This window comes from Camelus bactrianus, chromosome 7 (genome assembly GCF_048773025.1).
Source record: "Camelus bactrianus isolate YW-2024 breed Bactrian camel chromosome 7, ASM4877302v1, whole genome shotgun sequence".
Classification (NCBI taxonomy): domain Eukaryota; kingdom Metazoa; phylum Chordata; class Mammalia; order Artiodactyla; family Camelidae; genus Camelus; species Camelus bactrianus.
In genome coordinates this window covers 65166024-65188393 of record NC_133545.1, presented here as the reverse complement: position 1 = coordinate 65188393, position 22370 = coordinate 65166024, and the positions used below count along the sequence as shown (strand labels likewise).

General features: G+C 35.1%; 1 protein-coding gene and 1 pseudogene across 7 annotated transcripts in view; both read left to right on the top strand.

Annotated features, from left to right (window-relative positions):
- The window catches only part of ZNF804B (zinc finger protein 804B), an 873532-nt gene that overhangs the window by 607078 nt on the left and 244084 nt on the right, over nucleotides 1–22370 (top strand). For 6 of the 7 annotated variants that reach the window (XM_074367517.1, XM_074367515.1, XM_074367514.1 and 3 more), the window contains one exon: nucleotides 21978–22068. The exons of the other annotated variant lie outside the window; for it this stretch is intronic. In XM_074367517.1, the coding sequence (XP_074223618.1) occupies nucleotides 22036–22068 (33 nt within the window). In that variant the 5' untranslated portion in view covers nucleotides 21978–22035. The remainder of the gene's footprint in view (nucleotides 1–21977; nucleotides 22069–22370) is intronic. 7 annotated transcript variants of the gene reach the window in all.
- LOC141578260 (U6 snRNA-associated Sm-like protein LSm3 pseudogene) lies at nucleotides 13726–14787 on the top strand (annotated as a pseudogene).

Sequence of the window (22370 nt, the reverse complement as noted above, 5' to 3'; positions counted from 1 at the left end):
CACCACCAGAAATAAGCATCTGCTCACTTCAAATGTGTAAAAATTCATGTATGTGCTAGAACATCTATGTAATACATAAATAGAACTGTAGGGTCTCACTAGAGGGTTGTGAGGAAAGCAATGACATCATTGGAGCAAAGCTTCATTTCATTTATTTAAAAAGAAATGTTTACTTAATTTTATTCTTATTTTAAAACAAATTAGTGTTTGTTCTGAGCAATGGAGAAAAATAGAAAGTTTGAAAGGAAACAAGTGATCATCAAGGCTCTCTCCCAAAAGCTCTCCCTGTCAATATAATATTAGGTATGTTTGTTTCAGGCTTTCTTTCCAAGCAGATTTTTCATAGTTTTGGTCATACATTATATGTATAGTGGCTTATTCACTTAATATTATAACAAGTATTTTTATGCTATTACAATTTCTTCATAAAATCAGCTTTGTCTCATTGATTTTTCGTCTTATATAAATTTCATCATAAATAGTATCTTACACTTAATTTTCACTGCTCTTGAGTTAATATCCTTAAATCTGAGTGATGTAATTCTTTCACCATATGCTAACTCTTTTGCATTATTTTATTCAACTGACTTCTGCCTAATGCACTCAGTTGTAGAAAATTTTGAAATATGATATGGCACAGAGTGTTTATGTGAAGTTCACAGGCAGTATTATATTATAAGAAAGTATTTTTTTCCATATGTCTGCACCAGCTCCTTCATACTCATTAAATATGCAAAGGTGTTGGCTATGCATTATTTTATGTACTTCTGACACATTGCAACATGCAAGTGAAGGTTTTTTTAAGCTCTTTCATGACTTTTACAATCGGTTTTATTCTAGTTGCCTAATTCCAAAAATTGACCAATTCTTAAAGAAAATTTAGGATATTGACTTTGCTAAAGTCATCAAAAACCTAGAAAATTTAAAAAAGCCTAAAAGTTGATTGACCTTCTGTTTCCCCATCCAGATTTACTGTTCCTAAATATTTATTTTAATGATGATACAGAATTTGAAATACAATTTCAATGTAAACCAATGAGCAACAGGAAAAACAACAACAAAAATAACAGTCATACTGTTGTCACACGATGGCTTGCTCTGCAAGGGTGTGTCTCCAAAGACTGCCAGCAGGAGTTCCAAAATCTTTAAAAATAATTTTTTTTTACCCAAATTGTCTTGAAGAGATGGGAAAAGGAGAATTTTACCACATTGCACACAGAGACATTTTTCAAAAACTCTCCAAATTTTGGCCCCCAATTTTCCTGCCACTGCTCAAATCTCTTTCCTTTAAAAATATGTCTCTCTGCTTTCCCAGACTTTCTAGTTTGTTTTCTATTTCCAGGGGTATCATCATGTCCCTTCTCGTAGGAATCAATCTCCCCCTTTTCTGTCCTACTTCATTCTCTGAGTTTAATTCTAATCAGCTCAACAAAAGCCTGATTGGACAAAGAAGAAAAGCTTTCTCTTTCTTTCTCCAAATAGGCAGATGATCTGATTGGGCACATGTGCTCTTAGGGGCAGTGAAATGAGGTTCCTTCCTACCCTGTCTCTTCCTCTGCACACACAGATGCGTGCACACACACACACACACAACACAATTCTCTCTGTAGCACTTAGACAGTATAGTTGGAATACTACCATCTCTGAAACATACACACAGACAGGCCTAAGTTTGTGGCAGATAAGGTTAGTAGCCATAGAAAGTAGAGCACAGATTCAAATATATCCTGGGGTCCAAATACCCTCGGAAAGACACCAAGCGTCGTTCCTTTTCTTGATCCTTAAGTCAGCTTTGTTTGTGGTAGAAGGATGGTCTTGTGGGATTAAATGACAAAACCTTCACTGGGCCCCCAAATTACTATGTGAGAGTTGAAAACTGAACTTGCCCTGAGCTCTGAGAAAATAAATAGGTTTTATACCTCCCTTGCTTACACTGGGTATTTTTGGAGTTGCCTTACTGCTCTGTAAATATCAAAGTATCACCACATGAGGCATTGAAGGGACGCTTGAATTAGTTTTAGTTCAGTGGAATAGGAATTTATTCATTCATTCACTCAACATGTACTTATTGAGTTCCTATTATTTTTCAGGCACTCTTTTAAATGCTGGAGATACTGCAACAAACAAAATAGATGAAACTGTTTACTCTCAAGGAGCATGCATTACAGTAGGGAGAGGTGAGCAATAAGCAGACAGCTTGCTAGGTGGTATACTAGTCTGAGCAAACGCTGTTAAAGAAAGTCCAAAAGTTGGCTCAATTTCTTAATAAGACCCAACGTGTACAAAATGCCAATGGTAATAGCTGACAGTATGACAGTAGTATAGCTTCTACCCTGGGAAGACACTGCTCCATATATTTTACACATATAAACTCTTATTTAATCCATACAGTCACCCTAGATAGAAGATACTACGATTACCCACATTTTATAGATAGGACAAGTGTAGTAACACAGAGATTAATTAATTTACCCAGATTTTGCCAGAATAAAGGCAAAACCATGCTTTGACCCAGGAAGTCTAGTTCCAGAAAACATTCCTGAAAGCATCTTAATATTGAGGGCAACATACTCCAGACTGTTGAGACATGTTGTAAAAACCACATTGGGGAGTGATGTCTGTATGTTTTGCTTATCTTAAAGCTTAGCATTTCCAAAAGTGGTCCACTGACCTGTTATGGTTCATGGAAAAATCTTCATGGCAAAAAAAAGAAAATTAAAGACAATTCAGAATTGTTTCATAAAGCTAATTTAGGTAATAATGAATCTCTTAGGATCAAGAATCCTTCAGGAATTATATATAAAGGGACATTTTTAAAAAATCTGCTTTGGAAAATACGAGCCTTAAACAACGTTGGTTTTCAATTTTTTTTTAAATGAAAATATTGTTTCAGTCAGAATCATAAACAAAAGCCCTGTCTGTAAAATGAAATAAAAATCCACAGCTAAAGAGCTTCACTGACTGAAGCAAGGACAGCAGAAGTGCACATCTTTGAGTTTACCCTTTGTTTCTTTGGCAAACACTGAGGTGCCCCCACCATACTTCTAAGCCTTCATATACCACAGTTTGTCAAGAGCATTTCAGTTTTTCAAAATGGGTAATATTTTGCTCTACATTTAATCTCCCTTGTCTAATAGAAGCTTCAATAGTGAAGTAATGTTTTAAGCTGACAGGACAGAGTGGGGCCCTGCTAGTTTCTAACACTATAGAGAAAGGCTGATCTCCTCAGACCTCCCAGCTGTTTCAGCCCCAGGGGAATAGGTCACTCATTGGCTCTATACGCATGGTTTTCAAGTTTTCTAAATCTTCTCTTTTCCACACTTTTTCCATATTTAGTATTGAGTGCATTTCTTGTACTACTCACATAGTTACCTACCAAAAAAAAAGACCTTGTGAAATAATTACATATAAAATCATTTCTCAAATGCTTAGAGCTTGGATCCTCTGAGACAAAAAGCGAACTCTTTAAATTATTGTTCAAGATCTTATACAGTCCATCCCCAGCCCAATCTCACTGGCTGGTTTTTTTTTGTTGTTGTTTTTGGTTTTTTCGTTTTTGTCTCTGCCAAGTCCTGTGCATGAGATTCCTTACTTTTTTCATGATTCCCACTCATGGCCAGCTCTCTCTCGCCTCCGTACCATCATCCCTGATATCTCCATTCCATCTAGAATCCATTACCCATCTTTAGTTCTCCAGACTCCTGTCTGTCCTTTGAGTTTTATGTTCAGGACAGCATTTTGAGTTTCCCCAAGATGGTGAGATAGGAATCCTTTCTTAACACTAATTACACTGAAGAACACCGTATTGTGCTCAAGCAGTGTTCATGTCTGCCTCTTGGTTAGATTGCTCACGTATTCTTGCTTGTCTGGTGAACATCTTTGTTCTCATAACAGATTAGAACTCACTAAAGTTTTAAAAATTAATAAATTAATGATTTTTTCATAACCTTTATTATGTTTGTTTGAATGTATATACATGGCCTCAAAAATACCTGAAAAATATGTTTGATTTAAAAAGCCAACAGTATTTGTTGACATGGAAGCTTCCAAATGCTAATCTACATGTCGAGCTTTCCCCTTGGATACTTCTAATTTTCTTAGTGTAGTCTTTGGCTACTTTTTTTCATTAGCTAAAACCTTCAACTAAGATATTATTGTATTCATTCAGATTGTATTTGACTCAAGTCTACACTTCGGGAATCTTCCACAGAAACATTCTTATCTTTAACATCATCCTTCAAGAACAATGATTATATTTAGAGATCTTCCACACTTTATTGGCTCATCACATATTCTGCTACCGTTTCTTAAAAACACTCATTAAATTGTTTTTTCTTTGTTTTAATCACGTTTATTTGTTTTTTTCACATTCATTAGTATAATAAAGTCAACACAGGAGAAGCGTATAAAACCTTGTCCTGTTCATCAGTTTCCTGTGCATCCATTTTTTATAGAGAAGAAACAAAGCATAAAATTAACTCCAGGCTATATAACAGCTTCTGGATTAGAATTAATTAATCTGCATGAGGAAATAGCTCATGATCTGGACTAGACTGTTTGATTTTATTATTGATAATATCGTGGGTTTTGTTTTCTGGAGGAAAACTGAATACTAAGTGATGACTAGTCCTTCAAGAGCTTCAGATTTCCAGAGATCTTGGCACACCACCTGCATTTCTATTGCTATGGCTTTATTCTTCCTGAACCCACAGGTGTGTAAATGGCATGAGAAATAATGAGAAGGAAGGAAGACATGTCATAGAAAGAAGGTCTTTGATTTGCACATAGGAAAATAGATGGTCAAATATAAGATTAAGTGGTTAGAAAATTGAACTTGTGTTACAAAAAATTATTACGAGTAGTTACGAAATTTAAATCACTCATCAAATATGCTATAGTTATAGAGCATATAGTAGACATACTATCTAACTGGCAAAAAAGATTTTACTTTTATCAAATCATTTCCCAAGGAGACCCATAGGAAATCTTTATGAGTAGAAATCATAACTAAAATAATATAGGGTGTTACTCCATTATCATAAAAACATGTATCTGATTCATGATTGACTTTGTACAAAGAAACCCATTACACATTTCTTCCAATCAGCAATTCTCTCCCTAAATCCCAAACATGCCCACCTCCAGTTGGACTGATGGTGCCAACACCTGACTGGAGTCTGGTTTTGTGACTCCTTGGGTATTTGTCCTACTTTCTTTCTTCCCTCTCAGGGAGACTCAGTGTATGCTGTCTTTACGTGATTTCTTCTGTCTGGCACTTCATATAGTTATGAAGGTACATCTTTGATAATCTTTTCTTACAAGTACACATAGATTTTTTGTAATGCCTCTGTACCTTCTCTGTTTTCCATTTTCTGGCAGGTATCTTAGGAAATCACTCCCACTATAAATTACTATAAAAATACCTAAATTGTGACTGAAAGACAAGACTACTTTTGGTGGAAAACATGTTACTAAAGTACTTACTACCTTTTGCTCCAGACTTTTCTTCTAGCCACATCTTCCGTCTTGATTATGGCACCAACCAACGCCCATTTTAACTTCCTCATCTCTCCACCCAGGAAAAGGGAAATCATAGAGGTTTTTTCCTCTCTCACCTTAATGACAGTAACTAGTAATTGAGAACAAATGTTTATCTCTTTATCATCTTTCATATATGACCACTCTTCCTCTTCCTCAAGACTATTTGATTATTGACTTAATTAAGACCTTCATCTCTTGGGTTCACCATTTCAAATTTTTCCTCATTGATTTGCCTCTATTGCCACACCTTTCTTATCCATCCTTAAGATTGACATCACAGTAACCTTTTTAAGATACAAATCAGATTATGCCATGCCTTTGCATACAATTCTTTATTAGCTTTCCATTTCTCTAAATTTAAATCCAGTCTTCTTGGCACGACATATAAAGCCTACTGTCATTAAGTCACTGCTTGCTGGTCCAGGATCATTAAAATCCACTCTACATCTCACCCTGTGTGTTCCAGCAATCTCAGAAGTCACCATGCTGGTTTGTCCCTTCACAGATGTCTTCTCTGCGCTTGATGGACTTCTCACTCTCATCCCTTCCCTTCTTTGCCTAAGCAACTGTATCTGAGGTTAATGCAACACTACTTCTTACTTGTTTTAATATTTCCCTTTGTACTTACTAATGTTATTTTCTATTATTTTTAATTGCAAATATACAATTGTTTTCTGCATTAAATAGGCCTTTGTGAGCTAGCCTAGAAACCTTCTGATTATTTTTATAAAGTGTTTCAATTAAAACAAAAGCCACAAGTTCCAAATGACTAATTGGAAAGCAAACATTTGGAACATAACCTATCTGAATTTTGATCCCACTGGCTTTACCACCAAATGAGGACAAGAGCAAACCTCAGAGGAAGACTTGCTTGGTTGTTTATGTTGTTGGTGATATAGGCATGAGAGAATGAAGGAAGGTGTATCTCTATTTAACTTCTTAAATTTATGCTAGATGCTACTCATTCACAATAAAATTCCAGAAACAACAGTATTTGCCTCTAAATTTAAAAATGAATCAATAGGAAATTGAACAATTAAGTAAACCATGGATGGAAAATGATAAAGCCAGATTTCTTACTGTTGGAGTGAGAGATTATAGATAAGTAGGGAGAGAAGTATGTTTAGGGGAAAAGTGTATATATGTACATACATATATACATACACATACATACATACACACATACACATACATAGGTTAGTATACATACATATATTGTTTTCTCAGCTCAGAGAGCCTAGAAGGGCAGTGACACCCAAGTAGTAATGAGCATACTTAGCACCCATATCTTGATTTCTAATAGCATTCTCCAACAAAGGAAACCAAGAATCATTAGATAAATGCCTGATTGCCTGATTCTAGGGCTGGGCAGGGTATATACAAGATTATCCTGGAGCATCTTGTGCTAGAAAGCAAGGAAGTGCTCAAAAATACCACATTGATGGTTGTATGTCAATGAGATACAGAAGTCAAATGAAATAGCTCCCAATGTCCAAAACTGGAATAATTTGAGCAAGAAAATATATAAAGTAGTATTGGATTATAACCCAAAGTATAAAATAAATATTCATGGGTTTATAATGATATAAATAGGTGATGAATAAAGAAATAAATGAGAGGGAGGTAGTTATAGCTCAGTGGTAGAGTGCATGCTTAGCATACGTGAAGTCCTGGGTCCAATCCCCAGTTCCTCAATTATAAATAAATAAATAAATAGCTTCCAATTTAAAAAATAAATTAATAATTGAGAGAATAGACAAATCTCTTGTGCAGTAAAATCCCAAATAATTTATGCAGATATTCTGCCTTCAAGGAAGGAGAACTTAACTGCCCACTCCTTAAATCCAGACTGTGCATAGTGACTTTCTTCCAAAGAGTATAATATACAAAGGGTATAATATAGAAAGGAGGGAAAAAATAGTAAATTTACTACAGAGAAACCTGACAGATACCCCTTCAGCCAGGTGAGAAAATTTAACCTTAGAAGTGATCAATTATGTTGACAATTTATGTGTTTGAAATGATGTAATAAGGATGGATATTTTCCTTTGTGGTCTTCCTCCCAAGCCCTATAACACTAGCCTGATCATGAGGAAAACATCTGACAATTCTAAGCTGAGAGACATTCTGCAAAATTACCTGACTAATACTCAAAAATGTCAGAGTCATCTTACACAAGGGAACTCTGAGACACTGTTACAGCATAGAGAATCTAAGGAAATATGATGACTAAATGTAGTACAGTATCTGGATGAGAACCAGGAACAGAAGAGGGCATTCAGTTAAAAACTAAGAAAATATTAATAAGCTGTGAACTGTAGTAGATCATATGTATCAATACTGGTTCATTTATTTTTACAAGTTTTTGCCTAAAGGGACCTGTATCACATAAGGTTAATAAACCTTTCGTCCTTCGGGAAAAACATTGCGTTAATTTCTGCTGACCCATTCCATTGCTAATATTCACACCCAGAGTGTCCTCTTATGTTGATTTTGTTTACTGGCTCTTGACTGTAATTCTCCCTCATATTTAATGCTCTTCAAGTATCCTTCTGACACATTTTAGTGAACAGACACCATTATCTATGTCCCTCAAGTGATTTTTTAATCACCTATTAATATTACCTTTACCATGCCTGAACAAATGTTGTGCTTTTGGATGATAGCTGAATGGGAGGTTCTGAAAGAATGCAGTTTAAACATAACAATTTCAATTTAGCAGCATTTAAACTCATTGGTGTATATAGAGAGAGAGAGTGCGGTCATCACATGCTATTTACTTTAAAACTCTAAGATGGCTTTTTTTTTCTTGTAAAATGATTTAAAACATTTACAACATAGAATGACAATTCAAAAAATGAATCAGCACTCTATTAAGTAGCAAACATATATGAATGGCCTCAAGGGAAATTTGAAAATCTTGACATAATGAGATGTAGACTATAACTGATTGATTCTGAGCCAGGACTGAGGCCCTCACTACCATGACATGTAGGTTGGAAGACATCTGTATTTTCCTTCCATCTTACTCAACAGATGGGCATGGTAAAAGTTGGGTGTACATGGTGTGTGTATGTGTGTGTTTGTGTAAACTAGACCTGCTGTAGCATACTGAAAGCAATCCTTTACTAGAAATGTTCTGTATAACTTTTTAAAAGCAGTATTATTTTACTGATATGTACTTGGAATGCTTAAAATGTGAACTGCGGTCCACTATACCAAACTAGATTTAGGAGATACCTTAAGGATTATCTGATCACTCATTAAATTAACATCATTCTTCTTCTTCTCCTTCTTCTCCTTCTTTTCTTTCTTTCTTTTCTTTCTTTCTTTCTTTCTTTCTTTCTTTCTTTCTTTCTTTCTTTCTTTCTTTCTTTCTTTCTTTCTTTCTTTCTTTTTTTTTTTTACTGTCTATCATTACTTATTTATTTAAAATTGTCACCTAGTTTGTGGTTATCGCTATATCCTATTAATAAGGGGTGTGATTTCATTTCACAAAATATTACTTTTATAAGGCTTCTTTCCCAGGCTGTGTCTCAGCCTCATTTAGTACTTCAAAGAAAATTAGAACATTTCTTTTAAAACATAGAGTTTTATTTAAACTACTACCTAATTAAAAAAAGAAATAGAGCAACAGAATCCTTATTAAAGAGGTTGCTGGAAATTCTTCCTTGTTTTTAGGTATTAACTAAACTCTATATCTAGTCATAATGATAATTCCAAATGCTTACATGTGATATATATCCCTAGAAATTTGGGTAAAATATATAATGACATCAGCATCTGTATGGCCTTCAGGAGTGTCATTTCTGTTAGTAGGAGAAGCTAGCTAGCACTTGAAAGAATCACCTATCTAGAAGAAGTGTTAGGCTGTATCAGTGTTACTCATTTTTGCTTTAATTCATTGTTCATAGATTTATTCAATTAGCCATTGCTAGTTCAATTCCCTCTGCCAAAACACCTTCCTCTCCTATTGCATCTCTCAAAATTTGGCCCATCTTCCAGGATTTAGATTAAATGCTATTTGCCATTAAGTTGACCTAATCCTCTCAGATATTTATGATCTCTCCTTCTTCAGAATGCTAGTCATTTTTAATATTATCTTTTTCAGGTTTTCTTATCTTTTACCTTGACTGACAGTTGTTTCTGTATGTGTCTTAGTACCACCTTTAGCCTGTCTCTCCTGGAGACAACAATCTGCCCATTTATCATCCCTAGCCTCACCTGACACAGGTCACTAGGCCCTCCATGTAAGGTGACTGACCACAACCTTATGTTTCCACCTAGTTTTGTAAACATGTGTTCTTCCTACTCATGTCCCTGCTCTGTCCTTAGTCTTTCTTCTCCAGTCCTCTTGCTTTGAGCATCTATTATTTCTAGGATGCTCCCTGTACGTCCGTCTAATCCTAGCTAATCCTCTACTCATTTCCTAGCCACAAACCTCAGAGCCTTGGGGGAAGACACTCTAATCCCACAGGTTTTAGACGAAAGTGGGGAAGTGGGATTTGTCCTTTAAATCAAAAGCATATGGGTGCCAGCTCCAAGTATGCATGAACGGGAAGAAAGATGGAAGGAAGACTGGGTGAAAATGGGCACAGAAAAGACTATTCCATTGACTGGAATCACCATGGGGTGAGTGAGTTCTTCCTCATGAGATAAGAAGAGCAGAGGGGTGGATATTATTTTTGAACTTACCTGCTAGTAAGAAATACCTGACAGACGTGTAAAAACGTAGATTTGGGAGACCTACCCTAAGCCAAGCCAATCATAGTCTGCTGAGGAAGGAGTCTAGAAATCTGATTTTAAGAAGTTCCAGAGTGATCCCTAAGATTGGTTAATTTTGAGAAGCCCTGGATAAATTGACAGTTATGTCACAGAAATATAAAATGTCAAGACCAGAGAGAGGGAACAATGTTTGCCCTCATCCCACAATATGGGATAATTGGGCTAAAAGCTTGGGCACAGAGCAAAGTCTTAATGCAGAGTGCTGTGGCTTCCTAAATGAGCCTGCATTAACTCTGCTGGCTTCAAATGTTTCTCAGTAAAATAAGAGTAAAAAGGCTTTTACAATAAGACTACAAAGATTTTTGTTAAATATGTTTAACCATTAAAGAAAACATGTTGGAAACTATGAGATATTTTCTTCTTCTGAAGCCATCATTCACCATTAGTATTTAGCCATAGGTTTACTTTATTCTCTCTTCTGCTCTGAGCTTCTCAACCTATGGGATGGGGACTTGAAAAGATTATTTGAGTGACATCATATGGAGAAATCATTTCAATCAGTTTTAGAACAAAGCCAATAGTTTATACTTTAGAAACTACCCATTTATTTTTAGAGACTCATCCTAGACTGTTCCCTATCTGATAAAATTTAAACAGCTTAACTAAAAGTTTTTTTATAAAAATAACACATATTTCATAATATTAGTATTGAAATGTTTCATACCAGTGGTATGGAAAGTTGCTCTCTCTATTTTAACCTAAAGAGTAGCATGTTTCATGAGGATGTTAGAACTGGAGGAAAGTGATATAATTAATTTTTCATAATTTTTTATTGATTTTTTTTCAGTTGGATTTATAATCTGGACTATTGAAAGAGAAAAGTGTGGACAAGGGCAATTTATATATAAAGAACTTTTCATAACCTGTTTTGTAGTTTCTACTGCTTTGATTATTATTTCTCCAATAAAGAATTCTATTTCTCATTCAGTGCACACAAAAATTAACTGTTATCAAAGTATTTTTATTGCCTTATGCCTCATCTAGTTGATATTTTTCTTAAGTAAAGAATGAATATCTGTTTGAAATTAAAAATAGCATTTTATTCAGAACAGGGAATGAATGAATCAGTATGTCAAAATGTTTTCCTTTTCATAAGAAACTGATTTAATTTTTAACATTCAATTCAAAAAAAATTACAAAGGGATACATAAAAGGGAAGTTTGACTGTGTATATTCTGAAAGTCACTTACTAAAAAAACATTTATTTCTAGATATTTTCCTTAGGAACATAATTAATATTCTATTTAGTCCAATCCCTTTGAAAATTTGTTAATAACTAGATTCTTTGTTTCATCTCTCAGTGATAAGTAATAGTAAAATATCCTTTTTAACTCAATCCATAAATGAGAAATCCCTTGATTATTCAATACTTTCATCATTTCCTTGAGTAAGAGTGAGAAATATGTTATTTGCTAAGAAAGAATCCATAGTTCTAGAAGACTCTTGGAATGGCATTGTCTTTTAACACAATCTAGTTGTCCCAAGAGGACCCAAAAAGGCAACAGGGTCTGAAGTGATTGTTATTAAATATCTTTTTACTGATTCTTTCCTAATTCAAGATATTTTCATATCCATGACATAAACAAAAATGGTAGGTAATTTTTCTGGATGATGGTGAAGGTTATTTGAGTTCAAAATACACTTGTCTTAAATATAGTTTTAAGAAATATAGTTTTATATACAGTGAATATAGGTGTCTGACTTCAGGAAAGATGCATTTGTTAAATTTGTTTTACCTTTTGGCAAGGTAATTGTAATTATGATTGATTCACATTTAATCTACAACAACAGTACATCATTAAGCAATGGATTGTGAAAGAATAACAGGAAGATAGTTTGGTTAATTCAGTAGGTCAGTGTTCTGATCACATGTCTCTAAGGTGACCCATGGATAGATCCCCAATTTCCTGATGAAATTCTAAATAAACAATTAAATGTTGAAAAAAAAAAAAAACCAGCATCAAAAGAGATCCACTGACCTTGCTGGTTTCCCTTTCACCTTATAGACAGACTTTTTGCAAAAGAAGTTAATACTTCCCTGCCTTCTCTTGTTCAAGTCTTATTCACACTTCACCCTACCAGTGTGCTAAAGCAGGTCTTGGTGGTAACAAAATTTAGCTACTGATTTGCAAAATCTAATAGATCCTCTGTGATCTCATCCTCCTTGTCCTCTGTAGCATTACTGCTGCTGACTCAGGCCTTCTACTTGAAACATTCTCTTCTTCTGCATACATAGTACTATTATGTCCGTTGATCCTATATCATCTGCTCAGTACTCTCTAGGGTTCTAGTCAAGGTTCTCCTCTCTCCTTATTTTATTTTATATTATTATTTTTTAATTGAAGTGCAGTCAGTTACAATGTGTCGGTTTCTGGTGTACAGCACAATGTCCCAGTCATGCATATACATACACATATTCGTGTTCATCTTCTTTTTCATTAAAGGTTATTACAAGATATTGAGTATAGCTCCCTGTACTATACAGAAGAAACATTTTATTTAAAATATTTTTATATATAGTGGCTAACATTTGCCAATCTCAAATTTCCAAATTTATCCCCTCCACCCCCTTTCCCCAGGTAATCGTAAAATTGTTTACTATGTCTGCAAGTCAGTTTCTGTTTTGTAGATGATTTCGTAGTGTCCTTTTTTTCTTCTTCTTCTTTTTTTTTTTTTTTAGATTCCACGTATTTTATAATTCTCTTCTTATACAATCACACATGTGGCCACGGTCTGCATGCCAGTGACTCCTAAAACTTTACCACCAGGCTCTAAAGTCTTCCCTGCATTCTTGTCGTTCCATTTCCCTCCAGTTCCTGGATGTTCCTCAGGTTTTTCAAGTACCAGATGACCCAAATAAATTTGTTATATTTCACTCCATGCTTAGCACAGGCACACTCCTCAATAATCCCTATCCACAATGTCCAGAATTCCCATGATCTTTCAGGGTCTCTCCTCCCTACCACCACATTAGATCTGTCATCAATTTCAGTTAATTCCCATTCCAGAATGTCTCAAGTTATGAAATAGACTAAGAGTTGGGGTAAAATAAAAGTCAATGAGCATTTGCAGTAGTGGTATAAGAGGACAAGGAAAGGACAGATTGGACCCAATTCTGTCTTTCTATCCCACTATGCCCCCTTGATTAATCTTCATGTATGTTTCCACATTTCTTACTGGATAATATTCAAAACTGCTAATGAGGCATGATCTTCTCCAATTCTTTTCCTAAATGCCTTACATTTGTTCTCTTTTAAATGCCATTTTATTCATGAGTATATCTTCTACTTCCATACTGCTGTGCCTTTATTCATTCCATTTTCTTTCCCACAATGTTTTTCTCTTTTATTCTCTTCCAGAAACTCCTTCTTGTCTCTGCTAATTCTTTCTCCAGGGCCTCCTGTGATAGCCCACAGGAGCTATTCAGTCCTTTGTGCTTCCAGGACATGGTATTTATAGGTCTCCTGTGTCCCCTTCTTCACTAGACAAAGCTTGCTTCCCCATCAGTCTGTCTGCAAGTCTGTGACCTCTTCAAGGAAGGAGATTCTTAGACTGTTAGCACATTCTCTTCCATAAAATTAGCACTGAATGTTAAGTAAGTGAATGATTTCTTTAAAGAATATTCACCTTAGGTAATTGTAGGGAAGGTTATTTGATTCTGCAGATTCTTTTTATGTCAATAATGGCCACACCAAATTTTCTCATGTTGAGGGTTTGAAACATGGCAGATGATGTGGACCAGCAACAAACTACCAACACCATTGGAGAGCCCCTTGGATCTCATCAGGCTCAGCCTGGATGAACGAGTCTGTGTGAAAATGGGAAATGACAGAGAGCTCTGAGGCAGGTTACATGCTTATGATCAACATCTAAATATCATACTGGGATATGTGGAAGAAACTGACAACTATAGACATTGATGAAAAAACATATGAAGAGATGTATAAATCAACAAAACAGAGTATCTCGATGCTCTTTGTCGAGGGAGGCGGTGTTGTGTTAGTTGCCCTGCCATTGCAAGTTGGCTGAAACAAAGAATTTATCCTGCGTGGAAAATAGAAGACTTTGTATAACTGCCGCTTTAAATGGAGAAGATATTCAAAAGAGAAACCTACATACATTTTGATATTAAGAAATGACCAAGAATTCCTCCACTCCTGAAATAAGTTGATTTGCTGATAACTTAGAAATTCTTAATCTAAATTGCATTTTAATTTTTCTCCAAGTCTTCCAATAACTGTGATCATCGAGATGCAGAGCTCTTTTTCAGGAGTTGATTTGCTCCATTGCTTTTTCAGACAATTTCTGGGTTTTTATTCTTTAAATTAAACTTGATGTTTCCTTTTTTGATTAAAATTTTTGTCTCGTGTGTAGTCCCAGTTACTCGTTTTTCCTATTTGTTGTAACATAAACTGAGTATAGCATTTGGTATTCTCTTAGTCCCTTAGATCATAACAAATGGTAAAGGCTCAATAAAGAACATTTCACTAGAAATGTAGTTTTTGTCATAAGGGAGACTATATACTTCTGTTCAGTGCAGGCTATTAGCTCTGTGATGCTAACAGTGCAGAAGCATTTGTTCATTCATTCAACAAACATTTACTGAGAACCTGAAGCAGCTGTAATATGCATGATATAAATGAAAGAACAATAGACAATTTATCTTTTAAAAGATCTTTTCTAGGTTTTAGTTGTTAAGTTCTACACAAGGAGCAATCTTCTATTGCTAACATAGCTAACATAGCTGAGTGAGGAGAAAGCAAGACTCCATAGTTACTCATTCCTGGAGCACTTTATGGGACCCTATGGCCAATTCTGTTGTCCATTGGTCCATTGTTCCTTTGAAGATCCTGTCTGTGAATCCAGTCTTTTAAATCCAGTGTTTATATAACATTCCTGGGAAGGGAATGCAAATAGAAGATAAATGACCTTCTAACAGAAGCTCACACACTCGAGCGACACCTAAGGTAGACAAGAAAGGCGATAATTGCCTACTTCTCTACTCTACCTACGTCCATTTCAATGAAATGGGAAGAGAGCATCGTTACTACTTCACATTCTACAAAGATGAACCATTTCCCACTTTCATTTGTAAATATGAGGGAAGCAGCAAGAGGCTGATGTGATGAGACGAGAACTGGTCCAGAACCCAGAGGATCTCAATTCCAATACAGCCTGCAGTGGCAAATCCCTTCTCTTCTCAAGGATCTGCAGGTTCTCACAGTGTCTTCCAACAATGGAGCAAAACATGTGGTGTCCCAGAAAGCACATCGCTACTCTTGTGAGTTCCTTTTGCCAGCTAATTCCAGGAAAGGTGAGCAGATGTACCATGAAACATTAGGAGATGATTTTTACACTGACTCAGAGAAGTAGTAGTTTAAAAGGAAACCATTTAATTTATAGACAAAGAGAAATGTTTTTTAATGAATAACTTTTACAAACTGTTGTTCTATAGATAACAGATTTACTGTGTCACCAGCCACAGTAGCCAATTTCTTTGAATCCAAACTAGGATTTTAAAACATACAAATTTGATTACATGTAAATCTCCTCTAAGTAACTATCGTATAAATGATTTTTGAGTGTAATGTATAGATGGGGCCATAATGTTTGAGTTTAGTGCTTAATTTAGTTAAGCTAGAAAGTAAACATAGAAAGATATAATGAGCTTCACGATGAATGACTGTTTACAGATATTATTTTGGAAATTCACATGCAAAATCTAGTATTTTACAACTTGACTATTTTCCTGCACAATGTGTTTGCATTTCTCTTGCTTTCCTAATTATTGAGCAATTACTGTGTTCAGGTCTGTGTTAATCACTTTGCATGCATACTGCATTATCTCATTTAGTTATAACATGAAACAATTGATGGGAGTATTGTGAAAACACTTTATTGATGATAAAAGTAACACAAAAGATGAAGTCTGTTGTTATAAATACTCTAAAAAGAGACTGGAATCCATGGTTATTTACCTCCAAGTGCCACGTTCTTCACATTATATTGACACTGCCTTTCATAGACTTGAAAGCCCTTAGATGGTATTCAGGGAACCTAATCTGCCACCACCTTCTCATCTCATATTGGAGGATATCTTCAGTCTAGCTCTCTGAACAATAAACAATTGGCTGAGAAAAAAGGAAAGTGAGCCAAATGTGCTGTCAGGAACAATACAGTCATAAAAAAGGTAGAGGTGAATGAAGCCAACAACTGTTAAAAAATCAACTGATCACACTACTCTCTATATAAACACAACTAGAGTCCATGCTGATACAGAAGTTAACTCAGTTCTTAAATGTGAATTCTGTCTAATTCTCAAAGTGTTTTCAGCAGTGATTTGAGGCATAGTGATTGCACAAGATCACAAATTACAGTTGCTTTCACACTGCTGTCCTGTACTTTTTTCCAAATCCTTATCAATTGTCAGAGGCCAGGGTTAAGGTCAGTGGATATACCACCAGATGCATTTCAGTTTCATTCTTAGAGTAATAGCTCACTATTTGCTATCTGGGGAAGTGTTCCTAGACTATAAAAGCACAGAAAAGGTGTATATGATTTAATCTGAGGTTCACTAGCTTCTTTAAGATGCAGACATGTAACAAAGTTCCCCAAAGGAGAAAGAGCCAGGGTTGAATATGGGAATAAGTCACAGCAGAGGTAGCCCAGACATGTGATTTTGAAAAGCTTATAATACCTTTTGTTGTTTCGCTGGACATTGTGCAGATATTTTGGAAGAGTATGCTTCACTTTGCCAGGTTCAAAATTCTGTGGGATAATTTTTGATCTGGAAGTTACCCAGTACATGTAAGAGCTGTGACAAATTGGCAGAGAGAAGATATTGGCAAATCTTTTACATACAATTCCTAGAAACTGCAGGGTTATATGACCAGCAGACAGAATGACTTCCAATCATAATGTTTTAGGACCAGACTGAGTCATTTAGCATCAAGTCCTTCAATTTATTGGTGAAGAAACTAAGGCTCGAAGAAGTTCAATGACTTGCCTGAAGTCAAATCAGTGTCAGAAGCAGAATGGAATCTGAATTTTCAGATTCAAAGCCAGGTACTGTATTAAGCACCTCACTCACCTCATGCTGCCTCTTGTATTAATCTACCTCTGCCTTGCAAGTTTAATGCAATTATTCAATCTAGAAATAGTGTTCTGTTTTCATAGCTAGAATATCAGTCATATGGATGAAATCCCATTCATTAATGGTGCGAATTCAATTCCAATCTTTTATGTTTAAACACATGGTAGAGTCCACTGAGATTGACTATGAATACCATTGTCTTAGAAAGAGAGATTTTGTGTGGCTATTCTGTAAAGGGAGTTTAATGCATAAATTTGAATGTTCAGTTTACCAAGTAGTTAACCAGGTAAGAGGGGTTATGCAATATTATATAAAATAAGGTGAAAATTAAATACTGAATAAATTTTTTAAAAGTATATCAAAACAATTCAAAAATATTTTCATGGTAGACAAGGATTGGTGGATTTGTCAATGGTAATATCTGCTTAGAGAGTTTTAAATATATTAGGAAAAGCAAATTAGTGAAAATTAAGTGAGCTATAAACAGCACATCATAAATTAAAAAAATTTATTTTTTTTTAAAAAAATAAAAAAGAGTTGATATAAAACTGACCTATTTAGGAAAGGATGAGTTTTGTTTGTTTCTCTTCTGGAGTTGGTTATATATTTTGAGAAGAATATTTTTTAAAGTTTGGGCTCCCATGGATAATTTAGTCCTTTTTTATATGAAGTGTGATCATAAAATTAAGGAAACACATATAAAACAGTTGAATTACACAAGGAATGCAAGTTTATATTATGAAGCTGTGAGCCTTGTTGATTTAAATGGTTTCTGGTTTTGGGTATTTTTTTGTATCGTTGTTGCAAGATTATTTTGTATTATGTTAGGCTGTAATTGCGTTATTCATCGGAATGAATTGTATAATCACAGAGTGTGGTGATGGCATGCAGGTAACCATGACAACTACTATTGTTCCCATCAATTTTTGCTTTATGCAGCAGTGAATATTTTTAGTGACTCTATTATTCACTCTTTTAAAATTTGGAACTTAAATTATAAGTCATTTCCATTGAAAACAAAAAGTCTTGCATAATTTTATGTAGTGTTTCCTCCTTCTAGATATTTGAGTATGGAATACTAAAAAGGAAGCTTGGGGCAAAACTCTAATTTAAACAAATTGTGTATCAGTGGTGCGACTTGTTTCTTCATTTCCCAGGCTATAATATTTACATTTCTTAAAATTTCTTTCTAGCCTTGCTCTCATATGGTCATTAGTTTACCTCCTATTCTTTATTATGAGATTGCTAAAATCTTTCCCTTCTGGCCCATTCACACAAACACCAGGCCTTCACCACTCACACCTGGATCACTGAAATGGCCTTATGACTGGACTTCACATCATTTTTAACATTCTTGGTGACTCCATCTCTTCTTACTAACTCTTTTGGCCTGATTCCATGCCCAGGTAGCATCTTTCCTATCATCACAAAAAGGTTTCTGTAACTCGGCATTTCTCCTAGTGCCAGAGATTGCTGTGAATAGAAAATAATTTTTTTCTGGAGCATGATGGCTTCACAAAGCACTGAGTGACAGGATCCTTGGAGGCTTGGTAGTGTGTCTTGTAGATTTTTTTCATTGTTGTTCTTTTGATAGTTATGAACTCTTTTCTGAGCAAAATTACAAGGTCAAGATCAAAGGTAATAGTACTGTTGAAATACTTCTGAGTGTGTGAATTAAAGTGTAAATAAACTATTGCTGTTAATTTTGATGAGTCGAATTATTTTTCTCAGGCTAATATTAACAAAATACTCAAGATAACAAATAAAACTCTTCAAGTGAGATTTTCTACTGAGGAAAATTTACTTAGTTATGGCAGATGTAAACTACTCTACTCTGTATAGGAAAACTGCTCATAAATTCTAGAGCCACAGGTTCAATCTGAAAGCAGTATTTTGATCAAAGGAATAGAGTTTAATAATCAAAAGTTACATCAAATATTTCAAAGTCTTGATGCATGTCTTAAAACATGTGAAATGTTTCCAGACATAACACTAATAAAATTCTCCTTTCTTCCCACAACCTCTTCCCTTCAGACCTGCAACATTCACTCCTCCACCAGTTTTGAGTCTTACTTACTTTTTTCCTTTTCTGTTCCACATTTTTTATTATGTAAACATACCCAGCAGTTCCTCACAAGGCATAATTTAGGGAACAAGAGAGAAAATTGGACTAGATATTCTCTTTGGCAGAATGAACAACTAGAAAAAACAAATTGTTTTCAGTCACAAAAGTAACTTTTTAAAAAAGTATTTGTTTATTAGTGTATTATTTATTTAGTTATTTTATTCTGGTGGCCGGGGGCGGGGTGGTAATTAGGTTTGTTTATTTTTAGTGGACCTTGTGCATGCTAAGCACATGCTCTATCACTCGAGCTATACCCTCCCCCTAAAAGTAACTGTTTTTGTAACTGGATTTTTGAAAGACATGTTTGTAAGAACATATATATCATGCTATAGTAGAACAGACTGCTGGAATTTGGCAACAAATCCTTTGGATATAAAAGGGGCTCAGGGCAAGAGCACTTGGTTCTAGGTAAAATAATGATTTTTTTTACACAATCTTTTCCTAATCTCCCAGATTACAATCCAGAGAGGTCTCAGTCTTTTTTTCCCTTTTTTCATCTATTAAACCAATATTTCTTCTCTGCTTAACTTCCTATATTTGAGGTGCCTTTTATCATGGATAGGAGATGCATACATTTCATTCTTGAGACACTTTATATTTTATCTGGTCATATAATAAAAGTATCCAAAGAATGCACAATAACTTTTTATAAATCAGATTTGAAACCTATTCATTTGGATGTTGTGAAGGACCATTATTTTACTTGTTTGATGTTCCATCTTTTATGGAATAATACTTTGAAAATGATAACAAAATTAGTTAAAATAATTAGTAATTATTTTGTTTATATTAATAATTATATAACAAAAATTACATGTGGCTGGATGTCATGGCCATATCAATTTCTAAACAGTTACATCCAATAGTCTATACTCATCTTGTATAAGCCAAGAGTAAGATGAAAGGCAACAAAAAGTTCTAATAAACCTGCAAGCTCTGCTAACAGATTCCACAGAGAGGCAAGTTTTTCAGGAGAAGCTTCTCAGATATTTGATTCACCTGAGCTCCCCTGGAAATGTAGATCTTTTGACTTAAAAAAAAGTTTTCCTTATGTGCTAACAATGTCACCACAGGCCATTAAACACTTACATACAAAACGGTGCCCTTCTTAATGACCGGGGCAGCCCTGCATGGGGGCAAGAGGCTTGGCCAGCAGTGGAAGCAAGTGTCTGTCTCAGTTGCCTTCTGGCTTGAGTGCCTCTGGGCCAAACCTGATTTTCAGCACTAGCTGCAGCAGCTGTCTCATCTATCCCTCCTTCTGACTTCATTCCAACCCCCACGTCCTTTTAATTCCTTCTCAGTCTTCATAGGAGGGGGAGGGGAGCTTGGCAGTCTTTGGAGGAAAAGGTAGCTTACAGTGGATGAAGCACAGTTTTTTTAAAGTAAGATTTTATATGGGAACTAGAGGCATCCCTTCACCTGCTGTGGATGCTAAATGAGCTTCCATCTTACTTACATTTTGCAAAATGTCCTCTTATTGTTAACCAAATTTATGTTTATCTTTAGTCAAGGTCACAGGTTGGGGTGGGTATTGGGGTGGATTTTCCAGGTTTAGGGAACTCTAAGAAGTAAGCAGTCTTTGAATGTGTTATATAAAGTTATCTATGATACAAGTAAAACGTATATATATTTTTTCATTTTTTTTTATTGAAATATAGTCAGTCTGCAATGTGTCAATTTCTGGTATTACAGCATAATAAAATGTATTTTAAAAATAAAATTAAAATATTTTAATGCTTTTAAAAACTTCAAGGATATAAATATTTGAAAGCATTAAAATATTTAGACAAAGCAGCTGTATAGAAGCAAGTAAATAAAGGAGAGACTTGGATATTAAAACCAGCTAAAAAGAGAAATTTAAAGAGATATAGGCAAGTGGGGATGTTGAAATACATTTGCTAATAAATATAAAACTAGTTAATAACCCATAGCACAATAAAATGTTTTCTAGAGAAGGGAAATCAGTTGTATATTAAATGAAATTTACTTGCATGGCTCTGGGCAATAATTATTTGCATGACAAGAAGTTCTGTACAAATTAACTTCAATTTCTACAGTAGTCTAGTTAATAGAAAATTAAAGATACCTGTCCCTATTGAGAGCTTCTCATTAGCTTTCCACCTCTCTCACTCTCCACATTCTCACCTGTACCGAATGACCTTACCTTCTACTTAAGAAGAAATATTGAGACCACCTGGCATCCTTTCCCACCTGTGTTTCTACCTTCCACTGACAACACTCTCAAATCCATGTAGCTCAGGAGGACAAGCTTTTCTTTCTCTTTCAAGTAAACCCTTCTCTTTTCATCTGCACCTCCTTGAGTCTATCCCAGATTTAGCCTCTCAATATTTTCAGTTTTCCTCTTCTAATGACTGTTTCCTTCCTTCCTTTGAACGTGCTGAAGTCTCTCTCACACTACACATTTTTTCCTAGCTCGGCTACCTCCTCACCGTCAAGATAGTTCTCCTTCATTTACCTGCCGAACTCCTGGATGACCAGTCACCATCCTTGCTGCTTCTACAAGGTAACTGCCTACTTTATTATTGAACTTCGGGGGTTTGAGGTTCACCTTTGCCTCGCCGTGTTACTAAAAATCGTTCTCAAACATTATCCTTTAGTATCAGAATTCTTTCGCAAGTCCTATAGTATTGGCATTTTCATTCTCAGTTTTTTTTTTCTTCCATCTGTGATTCAGCCTTTTCTTGGTATCTGCTTTTTTCTTGCCACTCTCTGTCTCGTTATTACAGCATTTATTGTAAAGGCTCTACCCTTGATTCCTGATCATTCTCCAAATATGATCCATACTTATAATTTAATTGTTTTAAC